This window comes from Salvelinus fontinalis, chromosome 24 (assembly GCF_029448725.1).
Source record: "Salvelinus fontinalis isolate EN_2023a chromosome 24, ASM2944872v1, whole genome shotgun sequence".
Classification (NCBI taxonomy): domain Eukaryota; kingdom Metazoa; phylum Chordata; class Actinopteri; order Salmoniformes; family Salmonidae; genus Salvelinus; species Salvelinus fontinalis.
In genome coordinates, this window is record NC_074688.1 from 26,443,867 (window position 1) to 26,457,181 (window position 13,315).

Sequence of the window (13,315 nt, forward strand, 5' to 3'; positions counted from 1 at the left end):
TTTGGGCAGTTCTTGCCATAATATGGACTTGGTCTTTTACCAAATAGGGCTATCTTCTGTATACCACCCCTACCTTGTTACAACAACTGATTGGCTCAAACGCATTAACAAGGCACACCTGTTAATTGAAATGCATTCCAGGTGATTACCTCATGAAGCTGGTTGAGAGAATGCCATGAGTGTGCAAAGCTGTCATCAAGTCAAAGGGTGGCTATAAAATATATTTTGAATTGTTTAACACTTTTTTTTGGTTACAACATGATTCCATATGTGTTATTTCATAGTTTTGATGTCTTCACTATTATTCTACAATGTAGAAAATAGTAAAATTAAAGAAAACCCCTTGAATGAGTAGGTGTGTCCAATCTTTTGACTGGTACTAATATATATATATATATATATATATATATATAACACACAGCACACACAGTGCATTCGGAAAGTATTCAGACCCCTTTACTTTTTCCACATTTTGTTACGTTACAGCCTTATTCTAAAATTGATTAAATTGTGCTTTTTCCCTCGTCAATTTACACACAATAATCCATAATGACAAAGCAAAATCAGGTTTAAAAAATATTTTAAAAAACTGAAATATTACATTTACATAAGTATTCAGATGCTTTACTTAGTACTTTGTTGAAGCACCTTTGGCAGCAATTACAGCCTCGAGTCTTCTTGGGTATGACACTACAAGCTTGGCTCACCTGTATTTGGGGAATTTCTCCCATTCTTCTCTGCAGATCCTCTAAAGCTCTGTCAGGTTGGATGGGGAGCGTCGCTGCACAGTTATTTTCAGGTCTCTCCAGAGATGTTAGATCGGGTTTAAGTCCAGGCTCTGGCTGGGCCACTCAAGGACATTGAGACTTGTCCCGAAGCCACTACTACATTGTCTTCACCCCAATCTGAGGTTCTGAGCACTCTGGAGCAGGTTTTCATCAAGGATCTTTCTGTACTTTGCTCGGTTCATCTTTGCCTCAATCCTGACTAGTCTCCCAGTCCCTGCTGCTGAAAAACATCACCAACACATGATGCTGCCACCACCATGCTTCACCGTAGTGAACCTGATGGTGCCAGGTTCCCTCCATATGTGACATTTGGCATTCAGGCTAAATAATTCAATATTGGTTTCATCAGACCAGAGAATCTTGTTTCTCATGGTCAGAGTCCTTTAGGTGCCTTTTGGCAAACTCCAAGCTGGCTGTCATGTGCCTTTTACTGAGGAGTGGCTTCCGTCTGGTCACTCTACCATAAAGGCCTGATTGCTGGAGTCCTGCAGATATGGTTGTCCTTCTGGAATGTTCTCCCTTCTCCACATAAGAATTCTGGAGCTCTGTCAGACTGATCATCAGGTTCTTGGTCACCTCCCTGACCAAGGCCCTTCTCCCCCGATTGCTCAGTTTGGCCAGGTGGCCAGCTCTAGGAAGAGTCTTGGTGGTTCCGAACTTCTTCCATTTAAGAATGATGGAGGCCAGTGTGTTCTTGGGGACCTTCAATGCTGCAGACATTTTTTGGTACCCTTCCCAAGATCTGTGCCTCAACACAATCCTGTCTTGGAGCTCTACAGACAATTCCTTCGACCTCATGGCTTGGTTTTTCCTCTGACATGCACTATGAACTGTGGGACCTTATATAGACAGGTGTGTGCCTTTTCAAATCATGTTCAATCAATTGAATTTACCACAGGTGGACTCCAATCAAGTTGTAGAAACATCTCAAGGATGATCAATGGAAACAGGATGGACATGACCTCAATTTCGATTCTCATAGTAATACTAATGGAAAAATATTTTATTTTATAAATACATTTGCAAAAATTTCTAAGCCTTTTTTTTTCACTTTGTCAATATGGTATTGTGTTTAGATTGAGATTTGAGATTTCTTTTTAATATCCATTTTAGAATAAGGCTGGTACATAATATAATGTGGTCTGAATAGGCTTCCCCATCTTATAATTATATTGTATTTGTCTACTGTCTTGGAAGACATTTTGTGACATGCCTTGCCAATTGCCACAGATTTTCAAGTAATGCATTTCAATCGGTGAAAAGGTAGACGGACACAACTTAAGTCACTTGGCCGGGCATTGCAGAGGGTCTTTGACCTAAAATGGGCTTTTACTGTAACTTCTTTTAAAAAGAAAGAAAACGTGCAGCCCTTTGGTCGGCTGTGGGGATAATTAAGTGAGTGTGGATTAGGAATGGCTGTGTCTGAAGTGATCATAGCACACATACATGGTGATGCTGTGAGTCTATAATCTCCTTATACCAGCTCCACATGTCCCCTCTGCTCTGGAGCGTGTGTTCTGTAGCCCCTCTGTAATCCCAGCAGCCCGGACTCTGCCTTGCTTTTCATTGAAAAAGTATTACTGCATGGAGGGAAAACTGTACTGAATAGAAAATCTCCAGCACACTGGTGACGTTGATGCTCCATATAATCTATGTGGTATCTAGATCACCCGTGTGCTGGATGTTCCTTTCTGTCAGTGCCTTGCTTTCAGTCAGGCCACATCTCCTGAGAAGGCCTAGGTAGGACTTGTGGGTTTATGTCAAGCCACTGCCCCTTTTGACGTAGGATGCTGTGTATTGTATAACCAGTAAGCATGCACTGTGTACAAGCACGACAGTCTCTAGTACACACTGAAGTATGTGTATATTTTTCTCTCCCTCTCTAACACACATTTGATCTATTCACACACACAATCACTCTCCTAGATCCACAAACACTCTGTCACATGCACGCAAACCCACACAAACACATACTTGCTTTCTGACACTCCCTTGTGTTCTCTCTCACTCACTCACTCTCTCTCACACACACACTGCAGTTTTTTAACAGCCAGGGGGTCTTTTAATAGGCATCAACAGCTGGTGAGTCAGACATTCAGTGTCAGCGACCTTGATAGCGATGATAAAGATGCTTTCGTCTTGTCTCCCTGGGTCTGGCTATCCAAGAACAAACCAGGCTAGGAGGTAGATGGGTATTATGATAACATCTCAGTGACAACCTGGTATTCATCTCCTGTACTTCCCAGCCAAGCCAAACACCACAATCTGAACCTAACCAGATCGTGTAATACATGAGCCAGATCAAACACAGATTGAGATTAACGTCCATCTGTTCATCCCAGACCAGCGCTAACATATTTCTCACTCGCTTAAAGGCCCATTCTCACAGGTGTGAAATTAAGTGTTTAGATAATAAAATATTTATAGAATTGTGTTATGCTGTAATATGTTTTGGACATCTCATAATTTGATGGAATTTCAGATGGTGTCAATTTGTAGTGTTGTAAATAATGTATTTCCTTTTCCTGTATCCATCAACTTCCTTCAACCTGTGTGTGCAATCTGGAACCATCTCCTGCTTGCTCTGCCATCCAATCCGATCTTCCTCTGGACAGATGATGAGGTAATTAAGACATTATTTTTCTTTCTTTTACTCACACGCCTACTGTACACATTGCATCATTATTGTTAATGTTGATTGACAGCCCTGATAATGGTCTGGACCAAGGGGTCGTTAAGGTTCAATAAAAGGAAGCATTTGAAGATTTGCTTGACCTTTTGATGTACTGAATAGGCCTGCAAGTGACTGATAACAACTTGGTGGTTTGGTTAAAGGGAAGCTAACTGTAATTGCGGAAGTGAAAAGGTTATTTTTTACAGTGAAAGGTGTTGAGTTGGGTAATGATTGTTTGCCGTGAGGATTTGTGTTGGCCGCCACATACCTGACAGGGTAACAGGTGTACTGCTGTGTGGAAATGGGTGTGGTCTGCTGTTGAACCCAGTTTGACTAGTTTCATGTCCCACGCAAGGTGACAGCTGAGACGTCTTACTGAAGGAGCGACAGGTCTGTTTTTGACCCCATATGTGTGTGTGTGTGTTGACGGTGCCAACTTCCACTCCTACAATTCCACTGTCAGTAGCTTCCCATGAGGGCACACAGTGAGTGATGGAGCCCTGTCACACAAACACACATCCCAGTGTTGTCTACATCCCACGGCCCTACAGAAGTTTGGGGGAAGAGGGGGAGGTTTGTCTCCAAACACAGTAGACAAATCTCTGAGGAGGGAGGAGGACAGGGAAAGAAGAGTAGCGGGTAGCTGAGGAGGGGAGTGGATCCGTATGGGTGTGTGACAGAGCTGTTCCTTCCTCTAAGCAGCATTCTTTACCCCTGGGACACAAAGCGACTAACTGCTGCAGCACCAAGAGGGAACGCCCAGAGAGGAATTTTCAGTTCTCTACGGGATCCAGTCATGAGCTACAAAGAGGGTACAGAGCCACGTGATCGAGTCATGAGCTAGAGGCTAGAGAGCCACTGGATCTACTGAGGTTTAGGTTTATGTAACAATGTAACAACCCCTCCTGGATATGAGAGAAGTTCAATGAGGTCTTCAGATCCATGAATGTACTCCCTGTTCATTAAACGTCACCGATGGTTTGACCACAAAGAATAAAGTGCAAACTTCAGCTCTGCAGTGTAGCCTATCCTCTTCCACTGTGACCATCCCTGGCTTCAGCCCAGCACATGCCGGACTCTGGGATGTGGTGGGAAAGAGGGTGGCTGTGGTTTCCTCTCTCTCTAGTTGGAAAAAGACACACACACACACACACTCTCTGAGTGATGATGTCATCACTGTCCCTGGACAGTGCCAGTTCTGGGCAGGGAAGCACAGCAACTGTAATCACAGATCTCTTCAATGTCAACGAGGAAACCAGGGTTTCGCACTCTCTCGTGCGCTCTCTCTGTCTCTGTGGCTTTTAGTCAACCCAGCATTCGGCCTTTATCCCTCGCCTTCACTGTGGCCATGGTGGAGGGACGAGGCTATCGTTAGACTTTATTAGCCTATTAACTAGCAGCTAGTACGTAGCTACTGCAGTGGATGGAAGCTGGGTGTTTTCCTTCCGTGTGTGTGTGTGTGTGTGTGTGTGTGTGTGTGTGTGTGTGTGTGTGTGTGTGTGTGTTTGTGTGTGTGCCTACATGCGTGCCAATGGGTATCCTCCGGACGTCAAGTGTGTGTGTGTAGCCCCACCCTGTCCATCCCTCGAATGATTGACCGTGGTAAGCCAGTGAAGCCAGTTAACACAATGACAATGGCTGTAAAAATAGATGTGTGGGGTGTCGCCACCAAGCAGGCCTGGCTAGGGATGGGTGGTACGGGTTGGTTTTGATATCATGATTTGCTTTTCAACTACTCAAAAGTACTTTGTGATCTAGATCAAGCCTCAACAACTATAGTGTAATTGATTCATGCTCATATCCAAAGTTAGAGAATAATACATTATATACAGTACAGTTGATTCACTGCAAGGATGGAATTATATCATCCAATACAGTACATTATCCTAGCTTTCCCTTTATCTGAGGACCCATGCCAAGTAATGGAGCCATTCTTCATCATATCACCAAACTTTGGGTTATTAGCTAAGTGGGTGGCGTGCTGTGTCACTGCAACCAGAGTTGTCATTGTGTATTAAGCTCAGTGGGGAAGTGCTTGGGCTTAATTATTCTCTCAGCTGGGGAAATGTGGTGTGTGATTGTGACATTGCGATTCGGACACCAAGTCTCTAGCTGTGGTGGTGGCATTTTGTGACAGACCACCCTCAGGCTCTGTTTGACAAGAGGGGAGGGACACAATTGAGTTAGGGAGCTGCAAGACACGCAACACCCCACTGCGACACCTAAGGCTGTCGGAAGTCAAGAGCAGAGTGAAACTAAGTTAAGAATGAGTGTCTGTGAAGAACTTAGAATCAGCTCTCCGGGAGTCAGAATGGGTGCTCAGTTGAAGTTATCTGCCTCTCTCATCTCACGAGTTAAGAATGTGTCAATGTAGAACTTACAACGATCTACTACACTATAGTACACGGGCGTCACTATTCCTTGTCTCCTGTCCCCACCTCTAGCCTCCATCTAGCAGAGTGGCTGTGGTTCTATGTTACTGAAGTTCTGTCCCTGCGTAAGTCAGGGTGGGCTGTTCATTCTCATCAGTTACGAGAAAGCACTACACTTATTAATTGCAGCTCTACATCTATCTGTTTGCCCCTCCTCCCTTTTCTCTTTCCTCCCTCTCTCTCTGCCCCCCACCCCCCCCATAAATCCACCCCAGGGGATGCTGGGTAATGAGGGTTGATACTAATGACCTCCTCAGGTTGTTTTGATGCTAGAGCACTTAATCCTTCCAAGGATGTTTTGTTGTCGTGGATATGTAGCTGTGTCTAGCACCTGAAAGAATATCCTCTTGATGGACAATAAACATTGTCTTTATAAATGTTCCTCATTTGTTTCCATATGAAAGTGGTACGCTATAGATTTTAAATTCCAAGTCAACACGGATGTGAAGTCAAACGAAGGCTCTACTTTATAACTTAACTTCCTGTGATCAGTCACCTCTTCCTGTCCCGATTATGGCCTGTTAGTTCAGCAGACTCAGGGCTCGGTCCCGATCCAGCTCCACAGATGTCCCATGTCAGTTGGTGACCACCCTCTGGTCCTCCTTGAGCCTCCATTCCCCAGGCTTTCAGTCGGTCAGAGGGTGACCCGGACATTCCTCGGAACCTCCAAAGAAATGGGCCCTGCCAAGCCTCTCTCTCCCCTCTGTCCCCCCAACAGAGAGGGGCCTGGCTATAAATATACCCCAGCTTGATTCCCATGGCCCCTACTGGGGTCCCAGCAGCCACCCAGCTGGACAGGGCGAGGGGGGGGCACCACCAGGCTTGGACCAGAGAAGCTACCATCCTGCTCCAACTACCTCAGAAAGGATGAGGCTCCTGGGGGAAGAGCGTGGTGGAGGGGGAGGGGTGGATGTTGAATGGGGTCAGATAGGATTAAAAGGTCCTGTAAATCCTCTACAGTTTAAATGTGACTAGTGGTCAACTTCTTTCCTTTTTTAAGGACGAGCCTTAAAACCTGTCTGCTGTCCATCCTAGAGATTATCCCTGTTGACATACAGTATGTTGGGTAGTTTTCTGACACCGTGATTGCATTTGGACCTGCAGAAAAAGAGCATGCCAGGTCTGCGTGTGAATCGTCATCTATTCTGTGTTGAACTGAATTCTCTTCTCTAGAGTGTTAGAATTGTTTAGTAGTTGCTGCATTTTCGCACACAACAGATGCTAAATTCCCAGTAACTTCTAGATATGGGTAAAAGGTGGTTTTGGGGGAATCCTTTTCAATCCCAGCAACTGTAATGTAATGCTTACTGCAAACCAACAGACAGACACTGATCCCTAATCGTTTGTATGCATGCTTTGGGCTCTGGGCTCTCATTCTCTCTGACAAACTCCCTGCCTATATGCTATTGCTGAGTTCTGCTGACTTCTATCTACTGTAGACTGAATTCCCATCTAGGCTGTGTATCACAGAGAGAGCTAGATGTGAGGATTGATTGACTGGTGTGTTTGTGCTGAATTTGAGACTCTGACACAGACACCCGATCCTGTCAGTCTGCTGTATGGGGAGCTGAGTGATGGAACACTAACTACAACGCTGCTCTCTGCATTCTAACATCCAGACATTCTATCATTCCAACTAAATGAAACAGAGCAGACTGACTGAGTCACTCCCTGTCAGACTGAGGCAGTGGTGTATCTGATCTGCAGTATGGTAACTACACCTGACTGTCTATGAGATCCTGTATTAGCTAATACGACTTGTGAAGCAGTTGGTGTAGAACCATTACTGACATCTTTCTCTATGGTTGTTCATGAGCCAAACAATGTTCTCACGTTTCATTTCTCCACAAAGATCACTCAACGGTGTGACAATGACCTCTGAGAATTTTTCTTTGGTCTCACCTCTCGGGAATAAACCATTAAAACAACAAACCCAAGTGTGGCGTCTCTGCTTCAGCCGAGGGCGTGCGAGACGAGGTGACACAGCGCTTCTGGAACCAGCGCAGCGGTCGAGGCTTAATGCTACCCAGCTGCAGCTGTGCCCCTGAACACTTCCAGATGCCCCCAAGATGCACCAGGTCCGCATGAGGAAATACCAAGCGAGCCAAGAGGAGGAGAAGAAGGGTAGATGAGAAGAGGATAATAAACGAGGGGAAGAGTGGAGGGAATGATAAATGAGAAGGCAATAGGAGAGGAGAAGAGTAGGTAGACAAGGAGACGAAGAGTAAAGGGCAGAGGAGAGACAGACAAGGGACCACGCCAACTCAACCACTGGCATCCAATGTGCCTAGACTGGACCAAACCACTAGTTACTCAATAGTCATTCCATCCCATTCCTCGGAGACAGACCGAGAGACAAGAGGGCTGCTCCTGCATGGTGAGGATTTAGAGGCTTGGTGTAGTAACTGTAGCATGGAATGCGGTAGCTTGCTGTGACATGATGACGGATGGAATTTGTTGGTGTTTTATTATGATCCCCATTAGCTGTTGCAAAAGCAGCAGCTACTCTTCTTGGGGTCCACATGAAACATGACATAATACAGAACATTAATAGACAATAGACAAAAATAAATAAAAGGCACATGTAGCCTACATATCAATGCATAAACACAAACTATCTAGTTCAAATAGGAGAGAGGTGTGATGTGTGCCGTGAGGTGTTGCTTTATCTGTTAAAAAAACAAACAGGTTTGCTGTTTATTTGAGCAATATGAGATGGGATTGGAGTGCAATAAGGGCTCTATATAATACTGTACACTTTCTTGAATTTGTTCTGGATTTGGGGGAGAGAAAAAAGACCCCTGGTGGCATGTCTGGGGGGGTAAGTGTGTGTCAGACCTGTGTGTAAGTTGACTATGCAAACAATTTGGGATTTTCAATCCATTAATGTTTCTTTATAAAAAGAAGTGATGCAGTCAGTCTCTCCTCAGCTCTTAGCCAAGAGAGACTGGCTGCATAGTATTTATATCAGCCCTCTGATTACAATGAAGAGCAAGACGTGCCGCTCTGTTCTGGGGCAGCTGCAGCCTAACTAGGTCTTTCCTTGCAGCACTCGACCACATGACTGGACCATAATCAAGATAACACAAAACTATAGCCTGCAGAACTTGCTTTTTGTAATGTGGTGTCAAAGCAGAGCATCTCTTTATTAAATAACAGGAGGGAGGTAGGGGTGGAGCACCATTTGTGTATGGGAGCGTTATGATGTGATGTGGTAGAAATTGGTGGAGCTTCTACACTTAGGATGCATCTCAATAGTCAGATAGATAACATGTTGTCTTCAATGTGATGACAGGTATTGGAGGCTAGACTGATTCACAGGCCAGCCACAGAACTCCCGCGTAGTCTCAGCCCAGTGAAGTGTGTAGGGGGGCCGCAGTAGTAGAAGCCAGACGGTCGGTCAGTGAGGTGTGTGCGTGTGATCCGTGTTGTTCCCTATTTCCTGTGCTTTGAACGGCTGCCCTTTGAAACTTAATTTCCTTCAAGTCGCCACACTACCCTCCCTGTCCCACCCTGTCATTTAGACGCAGCCAAATTAAGCAGCAGACCCCAGCATCTCTCTGAACACACACACCCTCCGTCCCCCCCACACACACACACACACACACACACACACACACACACACACACACACACACACACACACACACACACACACACACACACACACACACACACACACCACTCCATCCCACTCACTCACTCAAACACACGGCTCAAAACTATCCCATTACACATGGGATAGATCTCCCACACTGTTTACATCTAGTCCATGACTCTCCAACAGTCTATCTCTTCCTGTAGGACTACTGTAGGTTTGTCTCAGTACTGTATCCCTGCCTGTACTACTCTAGGTTTACTCAGTACTGTATCCCTGCCTGTACTACTCTAGGTTTGTCTCAGTACTGTATCCCTGCCTGTACTACTCTAGGTTTGTCTCAGTACTGTATCCCTGCCTGTACTACTTTAGGTTTGTTTCTGTGTACGAGACTGACTGTGGGTTTGTAATACTGAACCTTACATTTCCCTTCTGAAACCTATACACACACACACGTTCTGACATCACAGACACAAAGCCATCTAGCCATCGTTTGTTCATATTTACAACATATGTAGTGTTCCATGCAGGGCAGGCTACTGCAGGGTTACTTTGGTAGTGGCCAGCCTAGTCCCATCTATGTCCTTCTGTCTTTTAACAGTTGGTTTTTCATAATAGTTAACATTACTGTACTTGTCTATATTACTCACTTGGACAGATGCCCTGCCACAGACAGTTTTGAGCTGTGTGTGTATAATAGTAGAGTTCTGTTGAAATAAAGACTAACAATAGGAATTTGATCTGCTCCTTCTGTCTACTGTTCTATTCATCTGTAATAACAATACTGTATGTATCATCTTTCATAGCACCATCCCTGTCTGAATCTCTGTGCTGACAAGTATGAGATGTGAGTATGGAGGACCACATTACAGTTGTTTTACCTGTCCTGTGTCTGTCCCAATGTCTGATTTGAACATATGAATCCAAAGAGACTTTACTTTGGATTCACACACATGCTTTTTCTACTGACTGTGTGTGTGTGATGGAGCCAGGGGCGTAGTGTGATGTGCGTGTTGGGGCGCTATGTGTGTGTGTGTGTGTGTGTGTGTGTGTGTTTTCGTACTGAGAGACTGTGACGCAGAACAACAACACTCAACATGTCTTATTGAGAGATGAAAGAGGAGGAGACATGTTGCTCCTGTTACCTCCCAGGAACACAACATTCCAAACCCTGTCCTCCTCCCTCCCCTCTTCATTTCATTTCCACCTCTCAATCTTTTTGTCCTGTGTGAAATGGAAGAGATCATTTTACACACACACCCTGAGATGTCTATGGCATCTTGACCTCCCTGTTATCTGGTAGTACAACCCTGACCACATTCTATATCACTCCCAGATTCCAGCCCTCTCATGGTCTATGCCCTTACACACACACACACGTAACAGCTCATTTATGTCCTTGGTTGCGCCATTTACTTATGCTCTGTGAGGTATACTGTAGCTTATTACAGACACAATTCTGATAACCGACGTGTGTGTGCACGCAGGTACACCGAGGACACACCATGGATGCCCATTCCGGGGTTAACATTTTTAAACAGCTACTAAAAACCATATTCAACTAATGACTTCCTTCCAGTTCTACCAGTAAAACCTCTTCCATCTCCTTTCAGACTCTGGTCATTTAAGGTGAGCTGGGAAAACATCTGGGGAGGAGACCGGCTGCTAGGTCTAGGGTTAGGCCTTTCCATGGGCAACCCTTTAATGAAGTTATCAAGAGAGCAGAGTAGCCGAGCCCCGTCTGTTTATCAAAGAAAAGGTCCCGGAGTTCACTTACCTATTCTGTTCTCTGCTCTCTGTCCAATTCAATGTCCTCCCAAGTCTGTTTCAAAGGGAATGTCTTGATGTTCAGTGTTTGACGAACAGCTTGATAGAATATGATTGATCAAATTGGTTGGAATTTAAACCTGGTCTGAAGAACGCTGTAGTACTTGTTTGCCTATAGACGAGTTGGTTGTTAAGCAACAAAACCAATGCGTACGCAACTATGGGGCAAAACAGACTAGGTTGGCTTAGATTGTTGACAACATGGAAACAATATTTTGTTTACAATGTTTATTCAAAACAAAGTTGTACAGTGAGCACTTGTCTCTCAAACACATCTTTACAGTTTTTGGTTAGCTAACTAGCTAGCAAATTGTAGCCATATTAGCTTGACATCAGTCAAAACTTGACATCAGTCAAAAACACCTCAAAATAAGACTTGTATCAAGAACATGATCGAACAAGCTGAATCGAGCCACTTACAATTCAGCACATGGCAGTTTCTTGTCATTATCTGGCCATCCAGAACCATAACATCACACGGCCTTCAGTTACTGTATTTCAAGAAACTCTGGTATTTCAAGTGTTCTGGAATGCCCTCTACTGTTTCTCCATCATGGAAACAGGATTAAAGCTTTCCATGAGCAGAGAAGTAAATAGAATGCCCTAAGCATCTTACTGCAGCACAACTCTCTGCCTCTCCACAGTCAGACTTCTCTCCACCTGTTCTGTTCCACTGCTGTCACGACACCGGAAGACTGGCACCTGCCCCCTTGTGCCGCCCGGGCCATCTACGATATCTATTTAACCATGGAATGTGACCAGTTAGTGTTGAGTAGAGAATGAAACCCAACTGGCAAGCCGTGTATGAGTTATGGACAGAGTAAGTTAGACAGTCTGTGACTGAGGAGGAGGGTCTATAGAAGTTTACTGTGCACTGATTTTGTTTTTTTGTGTGTGTGTGTGTGTTTTGTCCCATGACCACAGGGGACAATAGAGTTACTGCTTGTGGGTTAGGAATGACCGGGTTTGGTCAATTGGGCATTCTTTATAACATAGTAAGACACAGCTCAGGATGCTAATGTAAAATTACAACTATTACTTTGTCTTGTGCCATTGAATAGTTGTAGCATGAGTCGGCCTGGAGAGAGGGAGACTGGCATTGCGTAACATCACATCATAAGACAGACGGTGGATGTCAACCACACATTACACAAACAAAGCAAACCTCATACTCATACATGACCAAGATTCCTGTGTGATACCAAGAAGCAGTTAAATATTTATTCTGTCACAATAAAACGAGGGAGATTTATGCGTTAATAACAGTTTGGGAAGTTTTTCTGTTCCAAAAACATCCCTGACTTTGAATATGGCCCCAGGTTGTTTTGGGACATCTTGCTATGCCAAGTTGAACGTCTTTGACTGAATTTAACATCTTTGGCTAAGTTGATCTGATTTAACAGTTTATTTTGTTTCACTTGGAGCTACCCACTAGCTGTTCTTCTCTGGATGTTCCCAGAATATCTTTTGGCAGTGTTAAGTTATTTTGCCTTTGATGTGAGGCACAAAGCCCTCTGCTCTGCACTTCTCCCTCCCTCTCTGCCCTCCTTGACCATGACACTTTGGCTTTAAACGGCAGCTGTATAAGTGTGACAGTGAGGCAGATTTGGAGTGAATTAGCAAGATGGATTTTCTGCTTCCGTCTGCCTGCTCTACTTGGGCCGGGACTGGCTTGGCCCATCGTGCCAGGTCTGCTTGGGACTGGGAGAGAGACTTGCTCAAACTATAATGTCTGGACTTTAAACTATTAATAGAGTTAAAGCCTGAGAATTCAGACTGAGGTCAGCAGCATTGAGATTCCTCCAGCAGTGCGAGAGAGGGAGGGAAAATCCACTCTTATATGATATGATGCATTTTTTAAATTGTTGAGTTATTTATGCATGATGATGTTGTAGGAGCCATTTTACTAGTAGGCAGAGATGTCCCCTGCAACAATAGCTCCATAGACAAAGACAACGGAATCCATACCGGTTTCACAATTTCTCCATCCCTCAGT

General features: G+C 44.5%; 1 protein-coding gene across 2 annotated transcripts in view; it reads left to right on the plus strand.

Moving 5' to 3' along the window:
• Window positions 1-13,315, plus strand: part of LOC129822589 (septin-4-like) — a 67,080-nt gene that overhangs the window by 3,708 nt on the left and 50,057 nt on the right. Inside the window, exon 1 of one of the 2 annotated variants that reach the window (XM_055880935.1) lies at window positions 3,256-3,411. The exons of the other annotated variant lie outside the window; for it this stretch is intronic. Coding sequence (XP_055736910.1) covers window positions 3,259-3,411 — 153 coding nt within the window. The 5' untranslated portion in view covers window positions 3,256-3,258. Of the gene's footprint in view, window positions 1-3,255; window positions 3,412-13,315 lie in introns of those variants that run through there. 2 annotated transcript variants of the gene reach the window in all.